This window comes from Parus major, chromosome Z (assembly GCF_001522545.3).
Source record: "Parus major isolate Abel chromosome Z, Parus_major1.1, whole genome shotgun sequence".
Classification (NCBI taxonomy): Eukaryota; Metazoa; Chordata; class Aves; order Passeriformes; family Paridae; genus Parus; species Parus major.
Window position 1 is genome coordinate 8,137,519 of NC_031799.1, and position 24,808 is coordinate 8,162,326.

A 24,808-nucleotide genomic window follows, 5' to 3' on the forward strand; every position below is an offset into this window, starting at 1 on the left:
GCAGAGCAGTATCAGGAGGCAGGAAGGGGAAAGTTCGCAGCTGGATGGAGGAAACCTCTCTGCCCACAACCAGCCCCTCCTACATCCCCAGGCTCCCAAAATTCACACGAGTCACTAGATGAGGGAAGATGTGAGCAGGCTGGTGGAACCACACCCCTCCTGCAAAGCACCTGAAAGGCCACAGGGGCTGACTCAAGGAGGGACATCCCCAGCCTTGGCACAGCCCCAGCTCTTGTAGTACAGGTGGGATGGATCTGGTGACGAGTGGCTGGTGAGGCAGCAACCTCAGCCACAAGCAGATGTGCCACATTGGGCTATTCCTTGGGCAATGTGGGCACCAAGCCTCAACCAAGGCTGAGCTCAACTCTCACAGTGAAGCCAAGAGCAAGTACAGGAACTGCTCACCCCACACACAGCCTCCACCTCTCCCAAAGTCTGAAATGGTAGGGTTGCATGAGAGAGCTGGGATGAAGGAAGACACTAGTTTATTATCATATGGGTACACAGGAGGTGAGATAGGTCATCAGTGTATTTCTGTGGTGTTGAAGAAATAGGATGGGACAACAGCAGGTAGTCTTTTGTTATTCTGGGGTTCAGGGATGTGCCAGGATATGGCAAGGGTCAGTTCGTCACTGTAGGGTTGCAGAAGGAGTCTGTGACTCTGTTCACTCCTGCCAGCCTAGAGAGCCTGCTGTTTTTTGCAGCGGAAGTGCCATGTGGGTGCTGCACACACCTGGAAGATTATCTCTGCCTGGATAAGTAGTTATTATCTCTGCACAGGCAGCTTGCTTTGAGGGGAGGGAAACGCTGGGTCCATCCCAGGGCTCCAGCAGTGCCAGCCTTGATGGCATCACATGGGGAAATCTCAAACCAGACCTGGCCTCAGGTGCCACCTGAGAGGAAAGTTCCTAGTGGGTCTTCACCAGTTGGTTACCTGATGCACACTCCCAACAAATCTTTTTCCTCTTGAGAATTGTCACTGTGATAAAATGGCAAACCAAACCCATTTCCGAGGGAAAGCAGCTTGGGTGGTGGATGTGTCCTGCAAAAGAGGGATGCAAACACACACCACAAGCTGCGAGGAGGAATGAGCCTTTTCTTCAACTCAGGGACACAAACCCTGCAGTCAGAATTCATCCTGCCTGTTCCCCATCAAATAAACCACTACAATAATAAACCCCAAAGAAATGGCCCGCCCAGGGGCAAGGGAAACTGAGTCTCAGGCAGGACTGCGTTCTTCCACTCCTCCGGGATGCAGGGATGGGTTGTGAATGCAGGAAGCGCTGACCCCCGAGATCACCGGGGAGGGTTGTGCACTCTCGGGGGGTTGCTGAGCCTCGGGGGGACACCCGCGTTCCGGAGGGCACCGCACATCAGCGCACCGCGGTGGGGTCCCCAAGCCAGCGCTCCGGCCGGGCTGGGACGGGGGGCCCCGGGGGGGACCGCGAATCCCGGACAAGCTGCGGGCAGCGGGTTCGGATCCCTCCCGGTCCCGGGGGGCGGCTCACAGGCAGGAAGCGTCCCGGGGTGGTGGCGGCAGATTGGCAGAGCCCTGCTCCAATGGAGCGGCGGCGGCAGCCCCGGCGGCTTCGCACCGCCTGCGCTACCGGCCCCAGCCAGCCCGGTGCGGGCGCCCCGCTCCCGCTCCCGGCCCGCTCCCGCTCCGCTAGCGACATGGACACATAGCCGCGGCGCCACGCAGGAAGGTAGGGAGCAGCCCCCCGGCCCCCAGCCCGCCAGGGGAACGCGTCGCCGCCGCCCCGACTTCGCGGCGAGGGACGCGCGGCTGCGGTCAGGCAGCTCCCGGAGCTGTTTGCTGCCCGGGTGGAGAAAGTTGTGCGGGTGTGTGGGGATGTCTGTGTGTCTGTGTCCCCTCGCAAAGCGGCTGCCAGGGACTTGCCCTCCCCGTCCCTCCCGGCTGCTTGTGCGTACCCAGTGCTGCTCCCCGTTCTCTGCCCTCCGCGCCTCCGCCTTGCCCGGAGATGCTCGGGACATTGATGTGCCTGGGGTGGGATGTTTGAGCCCCTTCCCCAGCCTCCACAGACCACCCCCTACCATTCCCGATTTGGACACCCCTAGTGTCTCTGAAGGGAGTTAGTTTCCTGGAGAAAGACTGGAATGCCAGGCAAAGCGCCCCCCTGGCAGGGCCCCCTCTTCTCCTGGGGGGTCCAGGGAAAAGCTGCTCCCAATTAGGAGAGGCGCTGAGAGAGGCGCTTTCCCATGCGCGGGCGCTGGCAGGGCTCTGCCTGCCTTGTCCCTCCTTGCCCTGGGATGCTGTCTCAATCCCAGCTTCCCCGTCCTGTGCCAGCCCCGATGAGGGGCCAGCCCTGGACTGTGCCCACCACCACCCTCACAGGCTGGCTGTGTCACCCACCAGGTCCCCTCCAAGCTCTACCTCCGGGCTAGTGAAGGCTGTCAGGGGTGTCCACGGGGCTGAGTTTGGCTTGGACATCACTGTCAGCAACCGTGATAGGGCCTGAGGGTGCCTTGTGCCTGGTCCCTATGGCCAGCACTGCAGCAGCTCACAGATGTGTTGCCATCCACACAAAATGGTTTTGGACTGACTGGCATTGGTGGCACAGGCAGAGGTGATACTTCTGGGGCTGCCCAAGTGCCTTGTGTGCCAGGAGGCGACTGCCCCATGTCTGGCTGTTGGGTTTGCAGGAGGAGATGGTGTTTTTGTGCTCTACCTGTTTACAGGAGGGCAGATCGCAGCGGGGTTACCTGTGTGGTGACACGAGGTACACACATCATCCCAGCCTGGCACAGGGAGAGGAACCTCACAGGGAGCTGGGAATTGCTGGAGGCCCTCCTGTGGTAGGGGCAAGGATGAAAAATGGCCACAATGCCCCCTCATCAAGCATCCACCCTCTGCACCATCAGCCTGGCACTTTTTGGGCAGGAACAAAAGGGGTAATATGTGCTCTCCAGAGAGCTGCAAACCAACCTTGGCAGCCAGAGTGGGATTGGAGGTGGGGGACAGGGTCTAACTGGTGACAGCAGGGTTGTGCTGGTTGTGCTCAGGGCTGCATGTCACCCGTGTGGGTGAACAGGGTATGTGGGGTTCAGTGGGGTCATGGGGAGGGCTCCCTGGAGGGTGCAGCAAACAGCAGAGCCTGCAGGAAGGGGAAAGAAAAGCAGCTCTGGTCTTGTGCTTCCTATTCCAGGAAGAGGAACCTCACAGGGAGGGGAAAACTTGACTTGATTATATCTAATAAGCCACTTTTTCCCTGTCCCAGCAAGCTGTCCCAGCGGTGGGGGGGGAGGATGCTTGGCCAAGTGCAGGCCCTGTTTGTGAAGGATGAATGAATGACTCACGGCGCGGCAAGTCTCCCGGCCGTTTTCATCGTGGCAGCAGCAGCAGCAGCAGTTCCCCTTTGCAGCTGCTGGGTTTATCAGAAGCTGTCGTGCTGGGTGGGCACCCAGGTGGCCCACAGCCACAGCCCACACATGAAGGAGTCCTGCCTCCCCTGCCCTTCTCACACAGCTCACCTGGATTATCCTGAGCGAGGAAACACTAATGGATGGCAACAGTGTGTGGCATCCTCACCTGCCATGAACTAGCTGAGCACTCAGTTCAAACCCTTTCGTTCCACTCTGCTCTTGTTCAAAGGCAACTCCAGGCTCTTCCTGCTCACACAGGCCTTAACCTCCCTCCCGTTTCCTGCTGAATGCGTTCCTGGAGAGCTTATTCCCCTGTGGGTTTGTGCCAACATTGTGCTTTTAGTTCAAGACCTCTTCTCCCTCTCTGGTGTTTACCCTGCTATATTTATAGCTTCCTTGTTAGGTTAAGCAAGCCAAAGGATTCTTGCCTCCTCTTCTCCCGCGGGTTTGGCTCTGGAGGAAAACCCCTTGTGAGATGCTTCCCGCGGGAGGGGGCAGGTGCTGGCTTGTGTCTCTACTTTTCTCCCTTTGGAAAATTTCAGCATCTCTCACAGCTTGTTTCCCCTCCTCTTGTTTAGGCATGAAAAAGGGTGGCTCTGCCCCTACCCAAGATATAGCCAAGGGCAGAGTTTGGATGGTATGGGAGCTCTTCCCTATAGGCAGCACACGAGGGCTTCAGCAGCATTTGGGATGCTGATAGAATGCCAGCATAAGGGATTAGCCCTGGGATGTCTGAATTGGCTTGCTGGGATGTTTAGAGAGTTTTTGGTTTTTCTAAGTGCTCCTGTGGTTACAACAGCATCGCATGTGTGAAAATCACCAAATCTCTCTGGCCAGGCATGCCATGACTTTATGACCTGAGTTTCTGCTAGTTAATCTCTCTGTACCTCCCAGTGATGGTTTTCTTCTCCCATCTAGGTTATGAAGGTGGGGAAAAGCACAAATGCCTTGCAGTTGTGGTTGAGTCTTCTCCAACAGCCAGATTCCCATGGAAAAAGGAAAATTCCTCTGGAGATTAGTAGCAGGTTTGCAGTGTCAGGGATCAGTGTGTAAATAGGAATTATCTCTCAAGACCTCTTGGGAGTTATCCGGGAATGATCTTCCCAGGTCTCTGAGTCACCCTGGTATGGGAGTGGGATAGTGTGAGCTTTGGTCTCTTTTGAAAGGTCACAGCACGTGCAGCCCCTGGAGAATCTGCCAGGCTCTCCAGTACAAGCACATGGCTCGGCTGGAAGGTGCAATTCCTTCTCTCTAGTGGTTTGAGTCTGGGATGTGGCAAAAAAATGCTCCTCCTACTCTGGTGCTTGAGTTGGAGCCATCCAGGAAAAGAGGGACAAGAAATCAGTCAAGACCTGATTTGCCTCTGTCTTACCAGGACTTCTCACTGTGGTCACATTGGTCACATCTGATCAGCACAACTTGGGCTTGCTTGCAGCAGGCATTGGGCATTGCTGAAGAGGCTTTTGAGGAATTTTGAAAGAGTTTGGGCAGAGGAAGATCACATCCACCTGCTTGTATGTGTTTCCTAAAGATGCTTTTGGAGAGGACAAGGAGGCTGGAGGGACCTCAGGAGATCTGGCATGGTCGGACATGGGACTGTCCCATGTGGGTGGCAATGGTCTGCATGCAGGCAAAGCTGCATTGACCAGGAGAAAAGAGGATGCTGAAAGCACTTAGGAAATCAGCCTGGGGCTCTCCAGATGCTGCTCAGCTCTGGTCCATTCCTCTCAGTATGGAGATGGCCAAAATAGAAACTGCCTTATGAAAAGTGTTATGGACCCGCAGAGATTGCCGTATAGGGAGAGGTGGAAAAGTTCAGGGCTCCATCATCTAATGAAATCCTTATGGTGGAAAGAAAATCATTTGCGCATCTTCTGGTTTATTTCACCTCCCAAAGTGAAAATATGCCAACCCTTGTTGAGAAGCCAGTGCTGACTACACACTGAGGGGAAGAAGGGAAGGAAGAAGCTTCCAGCTTTGGTGGACCATCATCTCTGTGGCTGCTTGAGGAGGGTCTTCTGACCCATTGGCTTTAAGGAGTGTTGTGCTCAGCTGTAGCTGTGTCTTCCACCCCCGGGGAGCTCCAGACAGGGCTTAGGGCTGCTGCCTGCCATGCTGCTGGCAGCCTAAGGGTTGTGGATGTCCTCATAGAAGTGTGAGGAGGAATAGGGCTGGCACAGCATCCCTGGAGCCCCTGGGCTGGCGTGGCTGTGCCTGTCCAGCTGTTTCCTTTGCCTTCCTGTGCTTTCACCATCCCCTTCCTTTGGGACAGAAGGCTTTCATCCTGGCCAGACCCATAGTCCCATAGGCACATCACCAGTCCCTTTTTGTTGAAGGCTGGCATGGGCATCCGTGCCTTTTGAATTCAGTGACATCATGAAAGGCACAGTTCAGCCCTTACCTTCCTGCAAAAATAGATAGGGAAAACCAGAAAGGGCTGTCATGAAGGGTCTTCATTGTGGTCCAGCCCAGTGCCGTGCCAGCATTGCGACAGAACTCACAACAGCTGTGCTGCAACAGCCCTGCGAAGGTCTCCAGGGATGGCCTGGCCACAGTGGCCCGGCTTGGTTTTGCGAAAGCTGCTGTCACGAAGGGTGCCCAGGCCAGCTGGCACCTCCCCAGACTTCCTTACAGGGCCAGAGCCAGCCCCCGGCTGCTGGGGAGGTCTGCAGGAGTCTTTGCTTTCCATGAGTTTTGCCTGAGGCCTCAAGGCTTAGGAGGAGCTGGTGGACCCAACCAGCTATTGCTCCATCCTTGTCTTGCAAGGGCAAACATGCAGCCCTGGGGGTTCCTCGGTGCTTTGGCTGCTTTTGATTTTTTTAGCTCTTGCAAGGCTCCCGCTGGGCTGTTTCATGGCTCCCTTGAGGCTGCTCCACCCCATCCTGGCATTGAGTTCTGCAGCCTCATGGCTGGGGCATGGCTGTGTCAGGGGAGGCATCCGTTTTCTCTGGCCTCCCTGATCCCGTGCCCAGCTCCATTTCCCCTCTCCAGCTGGGACCGTGCCCACAGTCCTTGCACCCCTGCATCCAAAAAACAGTGTACATAGCAAGGAAGATGAGTACCTCCATTTCCTATGCTGGCACAGGGAGTAGTCAGTGTGAGGGACTAGTCTCTCTGAGTATCTTGTTGACACAGCTCTTGATCTGCTGCACATCCACATTCCTCCTTCCCAGATGGAGTTTGCAGATATGCACTGGGTTCTCCCGCAGCCCCTGAAGCTGGGTGGTTTGTCCTGGAGATGTCTTGAAGAGCTCTGCTCAGCAAAGCACTGAGGCTTGGGCTCAGAGTGGTCTGGTAGGATGGAGAGATGCTCAGATGGAGCAGCAGTGGTGCTTATGCTGTGCCTGGGATGGATGGATGGATGGATGGATGGATGGATGGATGGATGGATGGATGGATGGATGGATGGATGGATGAAGGACTTGAGCAAGACAAGGTCTGTGGGGTGCACCCCTGGGGTGCTGCTGTAAGAATGGGGTGGTGCTGGGGCATCCCCAGACTATGTCCCCATGAGACCTGTCCCCAGTAGGGTGCTTGATGGTGAGCCATGTGTAGAGAGCTTTCTTCCTCCAGTGTCTGGAAGGGTCTCTGAGAGCTTTTGTCACCTATTTTCCCCACCTATCAAGGACAGAGGGACTGTGCAGCAGCATTTAACCCCCTTAGGGTATGTGGGGGACCTCACATTGCTTCTGGCAATGTGGTTGCTGCATCTCCATCAGTGGCAGCATTTCAGGGATGGCAGCAAACGTCTCTCTACCATCCCTCACCACATCCAGAGGAGGGTGGAGCAGAGCCAGAGGCAGCATTTGTGGCCAGCTCTATGAATTTCCAATTACCAGCTCGTCTTGCCACTGCATGAGAGGTTCCTGCACCTAATTTTTGGTGAAACGATCCATTTTTCTCAGTAATTTAATAGCGTGGGCAGGCTGCTTGCTGTTGGAGAGCCAGCAGCAAGCACCGAGGAGCCTGTGTGCCGGGCTGCCGGCCGTAACCACCTTCCCTGGGCGACGCAGGAATGCTGACCTAATAGAAAAGACATTTAAAGAGGAGTTTTGGAGAGCAGCTCAGCTCAGATTCAGCTCATGCGCACGGCTGCTGATTGTAACAGGGCCTCTCCATGTTCCAGCAGGTCCTGGGGACCAGCATGGGCAGTGGGGACATCCCTGATGGGAGCCAGGCACCAGGGCACAAGCCATGCCAACCATTAATTGGCACAGTAGTTGCTTTATTTTCTGGGGAAAAAAAAGTTGCTTCGGGGGGGCCATCTCAAGTTGTGAACTGAGGCTGGGTTCAGCGCCCGGCTGCGGTTCTCCCAGGCTGGAAAAGCCGTGGCGTTTTGCTCTTGACATTTTCCAAATGAGATGTTTTGATTTAATTTTTTTTTCCCAATTTATTTTATTCCTTGCCCCAAGGTAATGTTTGGAAGACAAATTTAGCTCGATTTAACTCAAACCTTTTTTAAAAAGTAAAACCACTGAAAGCTAAACAAGGCCTATCATTTAGAACAAAATGTTTTGGTTTTCATTTTCCTTTTGGCATGAAAAACACAAACTTAATTCTTTTTTTATTTTATTCTTGACCTACAAACAATTTTACTGTTTTCTTTTCTTCTTGTTCATTCCTAAGACCACACTGTGCATTGTTGCCAGGGAACAGGCGAGCCCTGGTGCTGTTCCCAGTGGGATGGGGGTCCCAGGGTGGAAGCTTCTCTGTGGAGACCAGAGGAATCTTGCAAAATCAAGCAGGAGCTGCTCTCCCTGCTGCCAACACTGACTCAGCTGGGAGCTCCTTGCGGAAAAGGGAGGCTGGTCGTGGGTCTGTTCCAGCTCTCTTAGGGGGATGTGAACCCCTGGGCAGGGCAGAGCTGTGCTGTGGGTGCTGTGCTCTGCTGCTGGGCATCCCTACTGAGAAGGGCGAGCTCTGGCACTGCCTTCTCTCCTTGTTTATTCAGGTTTAAAATTAATCTGACCTTCCCCTGCTCAGACTTGTGCAAACACAGCACGTCCTTGGGCAGGGAGCTCCTGCCGGCCTGAGGAGAGCCCTCTCTGTACCCAGCTTGTGGGGTTACGGTCCCCTGTGGATGAGGTCCCCAGAAGGATCCGGGTGCTGGTGGATGCTGGGGCTGTCAGAGGCAGCTCTGGCCGTCAATCAGCGCACGGTTAATCCTCCGCTACGAGCTGCCAGAAAACTGAGTGCCCCCGGACCTGGCGTCTCTGAGCTGGGCAAGTGGTGGCTGCAATGCTTCCATCCCGGGCAGGAGCCCATGTACCAGAGCCAGCGATTGTTTCCCCAGCCTTGACCCCCCTCCACTCGCCGCCAAGCCAGCCCTACGTCTCCCACCTTTTGCCAAATCCCCGCTCTCGGCTCTGCCCCAGCCTCAGCGGGCTGTCAGCCGGGCAGGGAGCAGGGAAGGCGTGATGGGGAGCAGCACCGTCGCCAGACCTGGTGCAGGAGCAAGCGCCCGACTCATCCACCACCTGATTTTATTTTATTCCCCTCTCAGTGCCTCGCTGCATACCACAGCCGTGCTTTTTATAGCCCCCAGCTGCAGCCTCGGCGTGCTCCCAGCCAGCTCCCCGCCGCAGCCCTGCTCGCTCCATGCCAGCAGCCCCGGCCGGGGAGGGGGATGGACGACATTCCCGGGGTCCCTGTGGCGGTTCAGGGGGCGGAGAGGCACGGGCTGCGGAGGAAGGCAGATAATTAAACCCTAACCCGGAGCCACGCTCCCGTGCCGTTTCAAGAGCCGCATTAGTCACCCCGTGGCGACCGGCACGTGCCGCGTGCCCGCTCGAGGCCGCGTGCTGGTGGCCCGTCCCCCGCTGTCCCCTCCGGTGCTGCCCGGCGCTGGCTCCAGGCAGCCCGAGCCACCCGCTCCTTCCATGAGCCAGCTTCCCCTGCCGTGGAGGGGGTGGTGTGTCAGCAGGACGGGTACCCCCTCCAGCCCCTCCACCCCCGGCTGCCCCCGGCCTCTGGCGGGTTTACGGGAGTTAGAGGGAATTAGAGGTTCCTGCCCACTCCCCGGGAGCACTTTTACGAGCATCTGGGGCTCGCTGCTGCGTTTCCAGATCTCACAGCCACTTCCACAGCTGGGATGCTGCTATGGGATCCGGAACGAGGAGGAGGAGGAGGAGGAGATGGGGTATGAGGCTCTGCTGCAGGCGGCATGCCTGGAGCACCCCTTTGCTGGGATGTGGGGTTTGCAGAGCGGGGGCGGCCGGCCGGCAGGCGGGGAAGGGAGCATCCTCGCTGGGAAGCAGCGGGGGGGCCCGGCGCCTCACTCCCCGGGCTTTCTCCAGACGTGATTTCACCACTGCGGGGAGGGAGCGCGGCCAAGGGACAGGCCCTGCTCGCCCCGACGGCACCCGGTTCGCTTGCCGGGGCGTTAGTCATTTGGGCCGTGGCTGGGGATGGGATGTGCCTCGGGTCCCCGTGGGGCAGAGGAACGGGGGCTTGGAGAGTCTGTACAGGGCACAGAGAGTGGGATGGGCTTGGGGAATGGATATTGGGGGTGAGGGGGAGGGGGGACGACTTCCAGGCTCGCAGCCCAAAATCCCCTCCCTACTAAGCTGGGAAGGGGGGCAGAAGGCAGTGGTGAAGCCAGATGTGCACTGGGCATCTCCAGCTGAGCAGGTGGGCCAGGATGGAGCCACCCTTGCTGAGCTGATGCCTGCAACTGCTTCCCAGCCTCCGGCTGTGACTTTCCAGAGCTGGATACGGCAGCATGGAGGTGATGCTGTGGAGAGGCAGCATCGTGTTTCAGGGATGGATTTGCGGAGATATCCTAGGGAACGAGTTTCTCCCTGGGAATGGAAGGAGCCCTGCCATGTCCCCCTTATTTTGCTTGGGCACAGGGTGTTGGGTGCCTGTGAATAATTTTAAGCCTTGACCAAATGACCATCCAGCTTGTTTTACTTCCAGCAGGGAGGCAGGGAGAGGCCAAGCAGTGGAGTACCGGTGGTGTTGCCATGTGGCTGCTGCCAAGCAGCTGGGGCCAGGCAGCCTTGGCTCCATGCAGGCAGGGCAGTGGACAAGGGAAAGCAGAGAGCTGCGGGGGTGACAAGGAAGGGATGTGCAGGGGTGGGTCTTACAGAGGCACAGCTGTAATGTTGACCCAATATGGGTAGCTGCAGAGGGCAACCCTCCCAGATCTGCTCCCTCCTGCAGATGATGTCCAGTCCATGAGGAATGGGGTCTCGCTGACAGCACCTCAGCCCTTGGGCGAGCTGGGGGTGGCTGGGGAAGCTGTGGGAAGGGGGAGCTGCTCGTGCTGCCGGCCAGGTGCCGAGCATGATGGGAGAGGGGAAAGCCTCAGAGACTCGTTCTGAAACAAGGCTGCCCTTTTCTTCTATTTTACGACTGCATTTTAATATCCACAAACATCCCGCCCTCCCCGGGCTGCTGCCAGCAGAGCCTGCATCGCCTGTGCTTGGCCTGCCGAGAAACCCCGGCCAAACCATGGGCCCCAGCACAGGGGAGAGGATTATTTTTCCCCCCTCGTTTTTTTGTAAGATATGTTTTCTATAGCTCTAATTGGTCAGGCTTGAGCCCTAGCCAAGGCAAACACACCTGGGGGAGCCTCACTTTACAGACCCCATCTGCTGTGCTGGGGGCTCTGCTCCCCACACAGCCACTGCCTGGCCCCTTTATAGGGGAGGGGGCTGCTGGGGTTGGGGGGGTAGGACCACTCCCACGCCAAACCACTGAGCAACCTCCGTGGAGGAGGAGAACCCAGCGAGGCGGCGCAGGGAGATGGTGCAGAGGCAGCAGGGGCGCCCAGCAGAGCCCTGTCCCACAGCAAGATTCCAGCCCGGCGTGGAGCTGAGGTATCTCCCCCCTGCCACTGCTGCTGTGGTGGCACAGGGCTCTGTGCCCACCAGGGTGAGGTGCTGTGGATGGGAGATGCAGCAGGTACCAGCAATGTTTTGACTTTCTGGGGTGACAGCATGTTCATCAAGGGGTTGCAGTCCCCAAAATCTGTGTGTGCCCAGGGAGGGAGGATGTGGGGGTTCCCCAGCATGTCGGGGTCTGTTTTGGGTGCAGGACCACCTATGCAGTGCAACCCATTCAGGGGCTGTTCTGGACAGCAGACAAGGGACATCAGCATGCCAGGCCACTCCAGTGACTTGCATTGACATCCAAATCCACTCTGGACTGAGCTTTAGGTACTTCTTCCTGCAACTTTTGGCTTTTTGTGGGGCTTTTTAGCTGGGTTCTTCCCCTCCCAGTTGTTCCAGGATCTACCTCCAGTGCCTCCATTACCAGCAGGTGAAGCAGTGCTGGCACCCTTATGCCAGGGTCTCATGGGTTTCATCTCATATCTGTGATCAGCCAAAGCCAAGAGAGCTGTTGGGGGTCGCTGCTTGACTTCTCTGGGGTCCCGCCCCTTCTGGGACCAGGGTGCCTACCCTGACCACACGATGTGCGCCAAGGAACAGCAGCACATTTGGGTGGCACCCACCACTTGGCTCATCCTGGGGTACAGTTTGTCCTCCCTTCCACACACCATCTGCCAGGGGCGTGCAGGGCACGGTGCTGTGCCCCTCTCCATCCTGGGGGATGTATGCAGCACACCATCCCTTCCTTGTCCACCTGCCCATGCGGTGACACAGCAGCACTGAAGAGTCATCACCGCTGCAAAAAGTGCTCCTGGTGCCCAAGGTGCCACTGACTACTCCCAGGAGGAGCTCTGGCACCTGCTGCGCCCTCTTACCTCTGCCTGGCGCTAGGGAGATGCTTCCTGCGAAGGGAAATACTGTGTTTTCCTGGAGTGGATTGCCTCCTATACCCCTCAGCGTGCTCAAGTACTTTGCACCAGCACTGCTGACTTGGAGCAATAAGAATTTAAGTGGAAGCTTAAAACAGGAAGGTAGGATCCATCTTCACCAAGGCCTGCTGTCTCACTTCAGGTGAGTGGGATGAGCTGTGGGGAATTATGCAGGCTGGAATGTGCCTCTGCTCCCCTCTGGCCAGGCCAGAGGGTCTCCCTGTGCATGGGGGGAGCTTTGGGGCACAGACGGAGCTGTGGCAGTACACAGGGCAGCTCAAGCATTTCGTGAAGAATTTTGGAGCTATCTTGGCCTCCAGTCAGAGCAGCCTGCAATGGGAACATTTCGAAATTCTTCTGGATGAGGAAAATTCCATGGGCAGCCCCCCTCCAGAGAAAGTTTGGGATGGCTGAAATGTTTGGAGTGAGAGGCTGCTTGCTTTTGTTTACTCTGAACTATAACATTGGAGGGGGGAAATCCAAATGAAAAAAGAGAGACAATGGGAGCCTGTAAACAGAGCTGGCCCCGATGAGGCTGGGGCTTCTCTCCAGCACTGGGGAAGGAGATGTGTCAGCACACTCACTGCATGGCCCTGCTTTCCCCCTCTTGAATACAATTGCACTTAATCTTTCAGAACTTGGCTGGGTTTTTTTTCCCCTAGCAAAAAATGAGCTGGACAGTGTTTTTCCAACCTTCTCAACTTAGGCAGGGCTCAGCCCCCATCCCCTGGCCCTGTTCTACAGCCCCCATGTTTTCCCCTTCTTTCCACTTTTTGCCACGTTTCCATCTCCCTTTGGCTTGGAGACTGCCATCTGATTGGCTTGGCAAGAAATGTGGTGTGGGGGCATGGATGCTGCCCCCAGTGAGGTGTTTTCCCAGCCTCTGTTCCTGTCATGTGCTTTGCAGCCAGCTGCCTCCCCTGAGCCACCTCCACGTAGCAAATTTGATGATCTTGGAGGTCTGTTCCAACCTTAATTATTCAATGGTTCTGTGAAAGCAGATAGGGTTGACTCCAAGCTTGGAGAAGACAGGTCATGGTTTATCCGACCAGGTGAAGGGGGGTGGCATCATTATCCCCACATCACATATTGTTGGGGGTCTGCAATTTCCACCCCCCCACCCCTCTCCCACAGGGACACTGCTGGTGGTGTACAATAGGTTAATGGGACACCCTTTGGGCTTTATTTGGGCCACCCCTTGGTGGTGGCTTTATTTGCCTGCCCAGGTGGTCCTTAATGACTCCTGAAATCTCTCTCTTGCCCAAAAGGGATTTTGTTTTGCAAAAGGAGTGACAGCAAATTGCTAGCTGGGGGAGCATTTGTGTAAGGTGAGCTGTTTATTTTGGCCCTGCCGTGTTTTGGCTGACCCATGCGCCTTCGTGCCTCAGGGATGGAGCTGAGCCTGATGGCTCTTGGGCTCTGGCCAGCTTTGGAGCAGGAGGAGGGAAGGGGGAGCATCGTGTATGGGGGATGCTGTGGGGCCCTGCTCCCGATCAGAGTTCCCAGCCCCAGGCTGGAGTTCATCAGGAGCATCAGAGGGAGCTGGGTGTGCCTGGGGCATTCACAGGTATGTACTTGTATGTCTGTCTCCTACACTGATGGATGCATGAACTCTTGTATCAGCTCCAGGGCCAGTTTGTGGGTGAACTTTGTTCTGGGAGATGCAGATGGTCCAGGGGGGACAGGCTGCACTCTGGTACCCGGCTGCTCCACCCTACTGGGAGCTGTGTGTTCACTTAATTCTCTGCCAGCCTGGACTGAGCCCAGGAGCAGAAAAATGTCCCAAATCCCAAAATGTTCCTGGGACAGGAAAAGCCTTTCCCACCCTGCTGTAATCACAGGGTGGCCCAGCTCTCTGCTGGCAGGTCCCACCCGTGTCCCCAGATCCAGCACTGTGCCCATCCCTGTCCTGTAACTATGTGCCAAGGACAGTGGGGATGCAGCACCCCCTCCCACCAACTTCCATGCCTCCACCCTAAAAATAATCTCCAAGCTGTAAAGAAATCCACCAGCACAACAGCTACAGCGCTGGTAGGTTTCTTTACAGCCGGGAGATTATTTTTAGGAACGTCTCTGGCACGTGGCTTGGGAGAGAGGAGTGTGGGGATGGGGATGGAGAGGGGGGCGCCCCTTCTCTCCCGCCTCGGAATGCAAACGCTGCCAGCTGGCACAGTGTCAGGGCTGCTGGCTGCTAACAGAGCCCTCGCTGTTTTGGCCCTTGCCGATCCCTCCAGTCACAGCCGGGAGCCAGAGACTTCTTCTCGCAGGATGGAGCGGAGGAGAGCGGAAATCAGGGTGTTGGGGTGAGAGTTTCCCAGCTGGGGTAAGAGCAGAGCCTGACCTCCATGGTGCTGCTGGCATGCTGGGGTGTGTAGGGGCCCCCCAGCCCCAAGCACCAGGAACTGCTGGCAGCTGTTGGCTCCATAGAGGAGAGGTGACTCTTGGATTATGGAGGGATTTGGGCTTGGCTTTGGACACCAGTGGGGCTGTGGTCAGCTGTGTATCACCAGTGGATGTTGGAGGGGGTTGGTCTAGTTTGGATGGAGATATGCATTGTATCTGCCTGTGGAGATAACTGCTTCCATGGACAAGGCTGGGGTTATCCCTGTATTTGGGCTGAGCTGGGGTTAACCCCACCCCATGGTTGCATTTGGTTTAGCCCCACATTTGAACTGTGTAACCCCATGACTGGGCTGTGCTGAGGTTAACCCTGTTTGAATTGAGCTGCGGGTTAACCCCACTCCTGAGCTCTACCGAGTTTAACCCCACATTAGCGTGGCATAATCACATGTTTAACCTGTGCTAGATCCAGCCTTACATTTTGGCTGAGCTGGGTTTAGCCCCACTCCTGGGCTGGGCTGAGTTTAACCACACATTTAGACTAAACTGATTCCCGTCCTGGTTTAGGGTTAGAGCTAGGGACTGCTAGGACTGGGGTTTAGGTTAGTGGTCCCTAATTCCCCTCCTAGGCTGTGGGGTATAATGCAATATTTGGGTTGCCCTGAGTTAAGCCCCACATCACGACTGTACTGGGTTTAGTCCTATGTTCAGACTGTGCACAGGTCTTATGGGACTGCACTGGCCTCACAGGGAAAGACTCCAACTGGTTTTACTGGTTTAACTGGGATAATTCCAGTGCCTTGGGATTGCACTGGCTGCAGCCCTGCAGGTGTGTGTTCTGGCACAGCCCAGCACAGCATGGTAACCCCCACAGCAGGCATGGGGGGCCATGCACCCCACCAAAGTGAAATGAAAACAGCTCTTTCTGAGGTCCCCAAGGCATTGTGGGGGGAACTGGGGACAGTGCTCAGGGCATCACCCCTGCAGTGCCCAAGGTGGGCAAGGTATTGCCTCACCAGGTAGTCCTGGAGAATGTGCATGGCTCTGGTAGCCCTGGTCGTGGTGGGGGACATGCTTCCCTCCAGCACCCACTGCTGGGCTTTTTGTGGGCACCCAGGGAGGGTGCCAGCAGCATTTAGGGGACAGGGGTGGCTGTTGCTGGGGACCATGCAGTAGTGGAGCTGATGCTTCCCTCACAGGCACACGTTCACACAGTGATGGTGAAAATCAGCAGTGCTGCAGGGATGGGGTGATTCCAGGGCCCTGGGCAGATCAGCAGCCACAGAGACATACTCAGACCATGCCATGGCTCCTCAGAGTGAGGCGTGGTGCTTCTGCAGGCCTGTCAGGTGCAGAGGGATTAGTAAGGCACTGTACCTAAGGCACACTTCCCCACAGGGAAGCAAGGAGAGGGGAATTCCTGCGGCGTTCAGCATTTCAGCATAGGATATTTTTCCTATATAGGACATTTTTCAGCAGTCACTGGAAGAAAGGGCTTGTAGCAGAGGGCCAGGGATGCTCCCCCAGGTCTGGGGATGCTCAGAGTGGTGCCATCTCGGGGGCATTTGAGCCAGCTTTGGGCCTCTGCCCATTGCTTTTTGCAGGTGGGTGACTCCATCAGGGCCTGGCACGGGGTCGGCAGAGCTGCCAAGTGCTCTTGGGTTATTTGCCATATCTCTGTTGCACTGCTGCCCCCAACCACCCTAGGAAGAGGTTAAGAGGCACCCCAGCTTTCTGTGCTCTGTGGCTGTCATCTACAGCCTTGAGGCACAGTGTCATCTGCTTCTGTCCCCACCACCCCTGCTCTGTGTGCAATCCATTTGCTTTGAAGAGCAACTTCAAATGAAGCAAAAAAAAAAACCCCAAACAACAAAACAAAACAAAAAAACACTAAGAAAACAAAACCCAATGTCTTTCAAAGCCCTGAGCACAATGGAAAGTTGGCTTCCCCCAGGAATCTGTGCTGGTCTTTGCCAGGCCAAGGCAGGGCATGGCACAGAGCAGCTGTGCAGAGGGAACTGTCACACCCGATGTGGACACTGGTGCCGGTGCACATGGCCGTGATTTTGAGGGAAGTTTTGGCTTACAGCACTTCAGTTTGCATGCAGGAAGGGGCTTATGTTATCATTTCTCCCCACCACTCCCCAAAAACTTTTGCATGAGCTCAGATGGTGCCCAGCAGAACAGCAGGACCAGGGAGGGATGGAGAGTGACACCTTGCATTTCTGGCTCATATCCACGGGTGCCAGGGGCTGCCTGGTCACCGTGGCCATGCCAGTGACAAGAGCATCGTGCTGAGGGAGCAGGGTCCAGCACTGCTGCCCTTCCTACCAGGACCAAACCACACCCCCAGGCTGAGCTGGGTCCCTCTACCCTGGCTGTGGCAACGGGATGTCACCCAGCCCTGGGCTGGCGGCAGGCGTCTCTCTGGCCAGGATTAGCATGAAGGGACGAAGAAAAGCTCTGATTGTTCCCTCTGTCCCGGCTCGGGTCCAGGACCACTGTGCTGGGACTCTGTGTCCCCAGAATGTGTCACTGCTGGTGCAAGCATCAAGGGATGTTTTCTCTGCCTGTGTGCCCATCTGTGGGGGTGTGGAGCCACCAAGGAAGGTAAGTCTGGCCACTCACATGCTTGTGTTCATTTGCACGCCTGTTTTTCCCTTGGCCAGGGAGATTGGTGGCAGAAAATAAGGGGATCCTTTCTGGGCAGGCTGTCTTGTAGCACCTGGCCTCCTGCCCCACTTCTGCACCTGGGGAAGACAAAGGCTCTGGGTCTTCTCCACCTCTGTAGCTCTTTCCCCTTTTGTTTGTGGCGTTTGGGCAGACAAGGAAGGGCTTGCCCTGCTGCTTGTCCCTGCAGTGATGCTGTGTCCCCAGGGATCATTTTTGCAGGGCTCATGTGGGTCATTTACTGAGTCAGTGTGTGTCTGGAGGGGCTCAGTGCTGCCTTGTCACACTGTGCTGGCAGGGGTACCCCTCTGAGGCAGGGGAGCTTATGGGGTGCTGGGGTGAGGATGGGGAGCTCTGACCCTGGGACAAAGGATGATGAAGGGTGAAAGATGTCTGGCCATCAAGATGAGCAGTGTTAGGGTTAGGTTTAGGGTTAGAGCTAGGGACCGCTAGGGTTGGAGTTTAGGTTAGTGGTCACTAACTAGACTTAACCTCTAGGGTCATTATGGAGACAGGATACCCTCTTCAGTGTTTGAATGAAGAACTAGGTTGGTCAGGAGAAGAAATTATTTTATTTTAAAGCTGTTTTTCTCTCTGTATATTAACACACTCTCCCTTCTTCCTGACACACACACATACACCCACTCCCCTTCCCCCTCCCTCCAGAACTATTCCTTCACTCTAGCCCACGTGATTTTTTGAGTTATTTTTGGTTGCTGCTTTTAAGACAAAATACACTCATTTTTGTCTTCCTTTTTTTTTTTTTTTTTTCCATCACCAAAATATTTTACTTTCAGGCCAAATGTTCCCAGTTACTTACCAGCATCGTTTTGGCAGAGACCTTTTTTTTTTTTTTTTTTTTTTTCCATCACCAAAATATTTTACTTTCAGGCCAAATGTTCCCAGTTACTTACCAGCATCGTTTTGGCAGAGACCTTTTGACTGATATTTCTTGGGAACGTTTCTAGGGTGGTTTGGTAGGAAAAGCTTATGACAGTCTCATGAAATTATTTACATTTGGGGCTTGTGTTTGAGGCTGCCTGGCATGCTCAGAGCAGGGTTGATGTGGGGTGCCGCACGCCTCCCCCCTGCAGCACATTGCCTTGTAGCTCTTGTTTCCTTCGCCAGGCGGTTTGGTCTGTGGCCATGGGCAGTCGGCCACAGGAGGGGAACCGGCTGCTGCTCTGGGGTGCCTTTGCTGGGCTGGAGCATCCCTCCCTCCAGCTGTTGGACCCAGGGAAACACAGATTTATGCCTACAGATTTATGCCTGCTCTTGGGGCTGGCAGGGAGCTCACTGCCTTGTGTGCCCTCAGCCCCTGCCTGCAGTTGGGACCAGAGGCCAACAGTGTGGGTGTAAATAAACAGACTTGTCCAGTTGTGAGAGGTGGGCAGGGGGAGAGGAAGGGTCTTCTGGGGAGAAATTATTCATTTCTGACTGACAGAGATCGTGTGGCACTCCTGGTAGGGATAGTGTGATGCTGGCCAGGACCTCTGGTGCCCTGGGGTGATGCTTGCTGGCACAGACAGGGTGATGAGGCTGGGATGGACAGGGTGATGCTGGCTGATATGTCCTGCTTATGCAGGACTCTGCAGGTGGGTCCAGATGCTTTAGGGTTGTGCTGGCTGGCACAGAAAGGGTGCTGGCTGGGGTGGATATTGTAGAGCACTGCTGTCTGTGATGGGCAGGGTGATGGTGGTAGGGCAGGACAGGACAATGCTGGCTGTGTTGGCCAGGGTGACACTGACTGATGTGCTCACAGTGGTGTAGGTTGGGATGGAAAGGGTGATGCTGCCAGAGAGACTCCAGACTGTGGCAGGGGTTGACCCATGAAGAGCTGGGTGCACATCCCTGACTCTGCATCCCCTGCCCCTCTCACTGGGATCACTGAGTGGGAGGAAGGGATTTCAGCGCCATTCTCCCACAGATGGAGACTTACCTGGACCAGCCTCACAGTGAGGCATGGGCAGTGATGTGAGATTTGGTACAACCTGAGCTATCACAGCCCTGCTCTCCCTGGCTGTGTGATCCTGTTTAGATCTGATTGCTGTCACCTGCCATGCAAATGCACGCCAAAATTTCTCCTTAGTTCCTTCCCGCCCCAGCTGCACATGCACAGGTCTCTGGACCACCCTGGGGTTGGGAGCCAGCCAAGGCTCCCAGCACAGGATTGCAATGGCAAATAACCCTTAATCCCACCAACCCACACAGCCCCAAGCTCCTGGTCAGCATTTGCCCCCCACATCCCTGCTCCAGGCATTCCTGCTCAGCAGCCAGGAACCAGCTGTGACTGTGGCACAGACACTGCCAGATGTCCCATCTGGGTACTGAGATTCAGTGCCTGTTCTGTCTCCAGTAGGATGGGGTGAGATGAGAGGGAGATGCAGGATCCATGGCCCTGCAGGAATGCTGTGGACCGTATCAGCTGCCCCATTCCTGGGAATAACACTCTCCTCCCCTTCTCTGCCCTCCAGATGCGCAGTTCCATCCCAGGCCTGGGCAGGGTGATGGTGTTCCTCGCAGCAGCCCTGGCATCAGCCTCCTTTGCTATCCCTGAAGACTGGGGAGAGGAAGGTGAGACCCCCACCAAGCACCTCCTTCCCTACATCCCAGGCACAAGAACCCTGAGGGCACCCCATTTCCCCCAGACAGGATCAGACACAGCCCTACATCCTACAGTGATGGCCAACTTGTGCTTCTGCTCATTGCCCAGCCCTAACTGGGACAAGTCCTTACCACTCCCCTGTGGTGGTACCTGCATGAAGCAGGACCCCATAGCCAGTGCCCACTGTGGGGTACAGCCCCAGGGGCTCCCCAGCCCTGGTGTGGGGTGGCATGGAGTGCTGACACCCACCTGGGGATGTGTGTCACTCCAGGTGTGCAGTATGGACAGCTGGGGACAGACGTGACCCTACCATGCCCTGGTGTCCGTGCCAGGTAAGTCTTTTCTGTGCACATCAAGGGATCTCTCCAATGGGATGGTTTATGGGGTGAGCCTGGGCATCCCTGTCCTCTAACACAGCCTGCCTGGCCTCCCCTACCCAGCTCACCAGTGCAATGGAGACGAGCAGGTGCCATGGCTCTGCCGGAGGGCTCGGCCATCCAGCAGGGATCCCTGGTGCTGCCACGCACCAGCTTGGCCTTCATGGGAACCTACAGCTGCCATGGCGAGGACGGTGGCCTCCTGCACACTGTGTCCCTGCGCCTGGGGCGTGAGTAGCATGTCTGTGAGCTGGGCTCTTCTAGGGGGAGTGTGCTCCCTGCCAGGAGCTTGCCAAAATGGGGCTTGGTGTTGACACGGGCATCCCTGTGTGCTGGATGGGCTACAGGATGGGGGACTCCTCGCTGATTGCTGTTTCCCCCGGACCCCAGACCTGCCTGGAGTCCCCTTTGTGTCCTGCAGAGCATCTGACTATGAGAATTTCTCTTGCTCCTGGACCTCCAGTGTGGAGACCTTCCTCCCCACCAGATACATCACCACATACAGGTGAAGTATCCCCACAGGGCATGGATTGGGCTTGTTATGGTGTGAGCTCTGGATCACAGCCAAGGATAACCACCAAATCCATCTGGCCATCCCACACACGTCCTGGGCTCACCTCCTGCCCCAAGGACCATGCTGCATCCCAGAGCAGGTCCTGTTTTGGGGTGAGCAGAGCACCAAGCATTTGCTTGCCCTCAGCGTGGGTCTCAGCAGCACTGGGGGGCTGGCACAGGCAGGCTCCCTCCCTGCTGACAGCTCTGCCAGCACCAGAGGGGCAATAAAAGAGAAGCAGGTCATCTGCAAGCCTCCACGCTCCAGCATGCTTTGGGATGAAAGGAGCCCTGACAGCATTGCTGCTTCTAATTATCCCTGCAAGCCAAATTAGCGGGCGGCTTTGAAGTCCAATGGAGCTCATAAAGCACAGCTCTGCTGAAAGCTGCAAGAGCTGAGGGCTTGGTGGGGAGGGGGCTGAGTGGAGCATCAGAGACTCCACAGGGAGGGGGAATGGATTTGGGGGGCTTTAGGGGGAGGGTGAAGCCAGGCTCTGGGGAGCTGCTTTTATCACTGCCTCTGAGTCTTTGCTGCTGTGTGATGAAATCCCAGGGAAGGTTGTCCCATTTATTTTCCCTGGGATCCCCAGCTCCTGCTGTCAGGCCGTTCATTAGAAGAGCTGGACATGGTTTTGGCTCTGTCCCCCATGCTGTCACATGTGTATGTCAGCATGGGAGTGTGGGGCTGCTTTGCAGTGTGGACTCCTGTCCCTCCTCTGGGTCATGGTGGGGTTCACTTTGTTCTGCCCCCTCATCCTAATCATCTGCTTTTCCATCTGTCTCCATGGCAGGAAGAAATCCCTGACAGGCGAAGAAAAGCGGAGGTAGGACTGACTCCCACCCTGCTCCTGTTCTAGGGACTGGCCCCCATCCCAAAGGCTCTGCTGCTGTCTTCAGCAGGGACCCCAGAGCAAGAGCTGGGGGTCCCTATCAGGGACCCAGCTACCTCTCAGCTACCTTGAGAGTCTGGGAGAAGGGTTTGCCTCAAGGAGAAAGGTTTGCCTCAGGGAGGGACCTTCCCAGGCAGAGTGTGGAGCTGGGAGAAGAGTCCCTTCTTTCATGCTCAGAGGGATATGCTGGACTCTGGAAGGGTGAGTGCAGCTGAGCCAGCAGGGCTGCCTCCTCCACCAGGGTCTTGGCATTGGGGTCTCCCATGGCACCTCCCTGGCAGCATTTGGAAGCTGTGCATGGTGGGCGGGTAGGATGTGTCACCACCCTTTCTCCCTGTCTGCAGGAACAAGAATGGGCACGTGGGGCTGTGCCTGCAGGATCCATCCCACCCCAGCACCTGCACCGTCCACAGGTCAGAGTTCTGGAGCTCCTACCGCCTGAACATCACCGAGGTGAACCCCCTGGGCTTCAGCTACCGCCTTCTTGATGTCACCATGCAGGCCATCAGTGAGTCCCCATCCATCTGTCTGTCTCTCACGCTGTTTGTCCATGCCTGGGCAGTTCCCTGTGGGCGATAGGAGGGACCCCTACCCCGCTGTGCATGGCATGCAGGGTGACAAGGACTTCCTGTCCTTTCCCACACAGTTAAGCCAGACCCTCCGGAGGGCTTGGTGGTGGAGCCCATCCCCCTGGCCCCACGCCGACTCCACGTGAGCTGGAAGTACCCTTCCTCCTGGCCAAAGGAACCCCACTTCCAGCTAAGGTTTCGGCTCCAGTACCGACCCGTCATCCACCGTTCCTGGTCCGTGGTAAGTGTGCAAGGAAAGGCAGGGCTGGCACAGGAGCAGGCTGTGCATGGGGCCAGGGAGGGCAGTGAGGGATGCCCCTGCCTGCCCCACAGCTCCCCTCTGCCTGGCACAGGTAGAGACGGTGAATCTGTCTGAGGTTATCACGGATGCCTTCACTGGGCTGGAGCACGTGGTCCAAGTCAGTGCCAAGGATTTCCTGGATGCAGGGAATTGGAGTGAGTGGAGTGCTGAGGCCCGGGCAACACCTGTCAGAGGTAAGAGTGTGACAGGCTGCAGCCCCCAGCAGCCTATCATTTAGTGCCTCCAGAACCCCAAACTGCCCCTCTTCGGTCCCTTCCCCATGGCACTCATTCCCCCAGATATCAACGAGAGTAAGTCTCAACTCCACGGCCACTTAAGGTTGGGAGGCAGAGCTGCGGGAAGAGAAAACATCTCCCAGCCTATGTTAGCCTGCAGCTGTGCTGATGCCATTTGGGCATTGCCCCCCACAGGCTTGGAACAAAATGGGGTTTCCAAAGCACCATTAGTACCTCTGTGGCACCCTTGGGCTCTTGGCACTTCTGGGGCACAAAGATACCCTTCCATGCTCCTATCTGTGGGTCCCTGAGGTGCTGCATATGCTTTTGGTGAGTGTTTCCATCCCTTCTGTCCTTCCAGACCTGGCCTCCACAGCAAGTGAAGAAACCACTACAGATGCCAGACTGGAGAGCCTGGCTGAGGAGCCCTCCCCGGCTCCCAACCCTGAGCCCATCAGTGAGTATAGCTAGGGGTGGTGGGCAGGAGTGCCATGTGTATGTCTGAGAGCCATGGCAAGGGAGTCTTGCTCCAAGCCTGTGTGTGGCTGGGCTGCTGAAGTATCCAGGAGCTTGCCATAGGGTCCCCAGTTGCTGGGGACTATGGCATCCCTTGGCTGTGACAGTCTCTCTGCCCCAGATCGCAGTGACCCCTTGGAGAAGATGGCCGTCCTGGTGTCCCTTGGGATCTTTGCCTTCTTCATCCTGGCTGCTGTTCTTGTCATCACCATCCTCATCTGGTAGGCTGGGTTTTGAGTAGGACGGGCTGTAGGATTGCTGTCCCCATCCCATCCTGAACCCTCAGTCCATAGAGTGCCCTGTGATCCCCCAGCCCTACTCTGGGTCACTGCCAAAACATACCTGATGCTCCATAGGGTGGTTTATGTTCCCCTTGCCCCTGTCCCACACCAGAGCCTCTTCCCAGCACACCCACCCCAGCACACTTCCCAGCCTGCCTGGGCTCTTTCTAATGACACCAGATCCAAGGGACCTTTCTCCGATGCTGCTCCTTCTAGTATCCTCCCAAAGGCTCCTGCTGGGGAGTCTCACGCTCCAGAGTCAGAACAGACACCCCTCCATGTATCTTTTCTCCCTGGGAATCCTGTCCCCCGGTCCCCTCTCATCCTGCCACCATGGGGTGTCCCTGTCATGCTCTGGCTCTGCTGTCAGTCCCTGTTCCCATCCCAATCCTGTTCTAACCAGTGACCAGTTCCAGCTCTAGCCCTGGAGCTGACCCATGGGAGAGGTTAAGCTGTGCTGGGCACATTTGGGCACAGCTGGATGGAAGCACAGCAGGATCACTGGGAATGTGGGCAATCCTGATGCTCAGGGAGGCTGCTTGGGGTCTTCAACCACCATTGCTCTCATCTCCAGGCTCCGGGTGAGGAAACATGGTAAGGACAAGACCAAACCAAATTTTCTGGTTGCTGCCACCCACTTGAAGGCACTACCAAGTGAGTCGGGGTGCAGGATGAGGAATGGGGGGGAATGTGGGGCAGGGAATGCAGAGCATGGGGCAGGTCAGTGTCTCCAGTGTCCCGCTTGACCCCCTGTCCTCTCTCTTGGCAGAAGCTCAGATCCTGTAGAGAGCCCTGGCCGATCCCTGCTCCCTGCACCCGCTTGCCCATGCGTGGGACTTGATGCCATTGCTGGCCCCCAAGGACCCCACGCCTCCTGGGTCACCCCACAGCTGTGGACATTGCCGGAGCCCCCGACACCCTGGGGTTGCAGGATGGATCCTAAGGAGAGAGACTCTGCTCTCAGGAGCGTTGGACTGCCTGAGCCCACCAGGAGCCAGCTGGAGTCACTTCAGGCTCAGGGTGACAGGCCAGCTCCACCTCCGAGCGCTGCTAAACAAATGGGGATAAGACACTGAGCCAGCCCCACTTCACTGCCTAGTGTTGAGGGGAACCGTGGGTGTAGGCTCCCAGGGGTGCCGGGCATCAGTGCCAGACCAAGGGGTGCTGATCCCTGCCTGTCACCCCCACCAGCCGCCAGCAGGCAGAAGAGAACACCCCCTGCCCTTCCCTCTGCCCCAATCCCCCGTGCTGTGGCTGGACGGAGCAGCGATGCCAATAAAGGGGATATGCCAATGCTATCATTGGCACTGTCCAGGCAAAACC

The 24,808-nt window shown here is 56.5% G+C and overlaps 1 protein-coding gene across 7 annotated transcripts; it reads left to right on the forward strand.

Annotated features, from left to right (window-relative positions):
- Positions 1-1,597: 1,597 nt before the first annotated feature.
- Positions 1,598-24,808, forward strand: IL11RA (interleukin 11 receptor subunit alpha). Of its 7 annotated transcripts, none has more exons than XM_015615522.1 (13): positions 1,598-1,706; positions 19,633-19,732; positions 20,035-20,095; positions 20,204-20,370; positions 20,531-20,645; positions 21,484-21,516; positions 21,927-22,090; positions 22,229-22,392; positions 22,505-22,646; positions 23,050-23,145; positions 23,326-23,425; positions 24,060-24,139; positions 24,255-24,808. In XM_015615522.1, the coding sequence occupies exons 2-13, from the start codon at positions 19,633-19,635 to the stop codon at positions 24,269-24,271; spliced, it is 1,239 nt and encodes a 412-aa protein (XP_015471008.1). In that variant the 5' UTR covers positions 1,598-1,706; the 3' UTR covers positions 24,272-24,808. The 7 variants fall into 7 exon arrangements, with proteins under 7 accessions (XP_015471008.1, XP_018860903.1, XP_018860905.1 ...); XM_019005358.2 differs by lacking the exon at positions 1,598-1,706 and adding an exon at positions 9,503-9,523; XM_019005360.2 differs by lacking the exon at positions 1,598-1,706 and adding an exon at positions 11,092-11,207.

Coding starts and splice junctions, on each gene's coding strand:
- IL11RA (XM_015615521.3), top strand. CDS start 16,931: ATGAAGGGACGAAGAAAAGCTCTGATTGTTCCCTCTGTCCCGGCTCGG. Junction 19,733..20,034: donor TGAAGACTGGGGAGAGGAAG/GTGAGACCCCCA, acceptor GTGTCACTCCAG/GTGTGCAGTATGGACAGCTG. Junction 23,426..24,059: donor GTCATCACCATCCTCATCTG/GTAGGCTGGGTT, acceptor TCTCATCTCCAG/GCTCCGGGTGAGGAAACATG.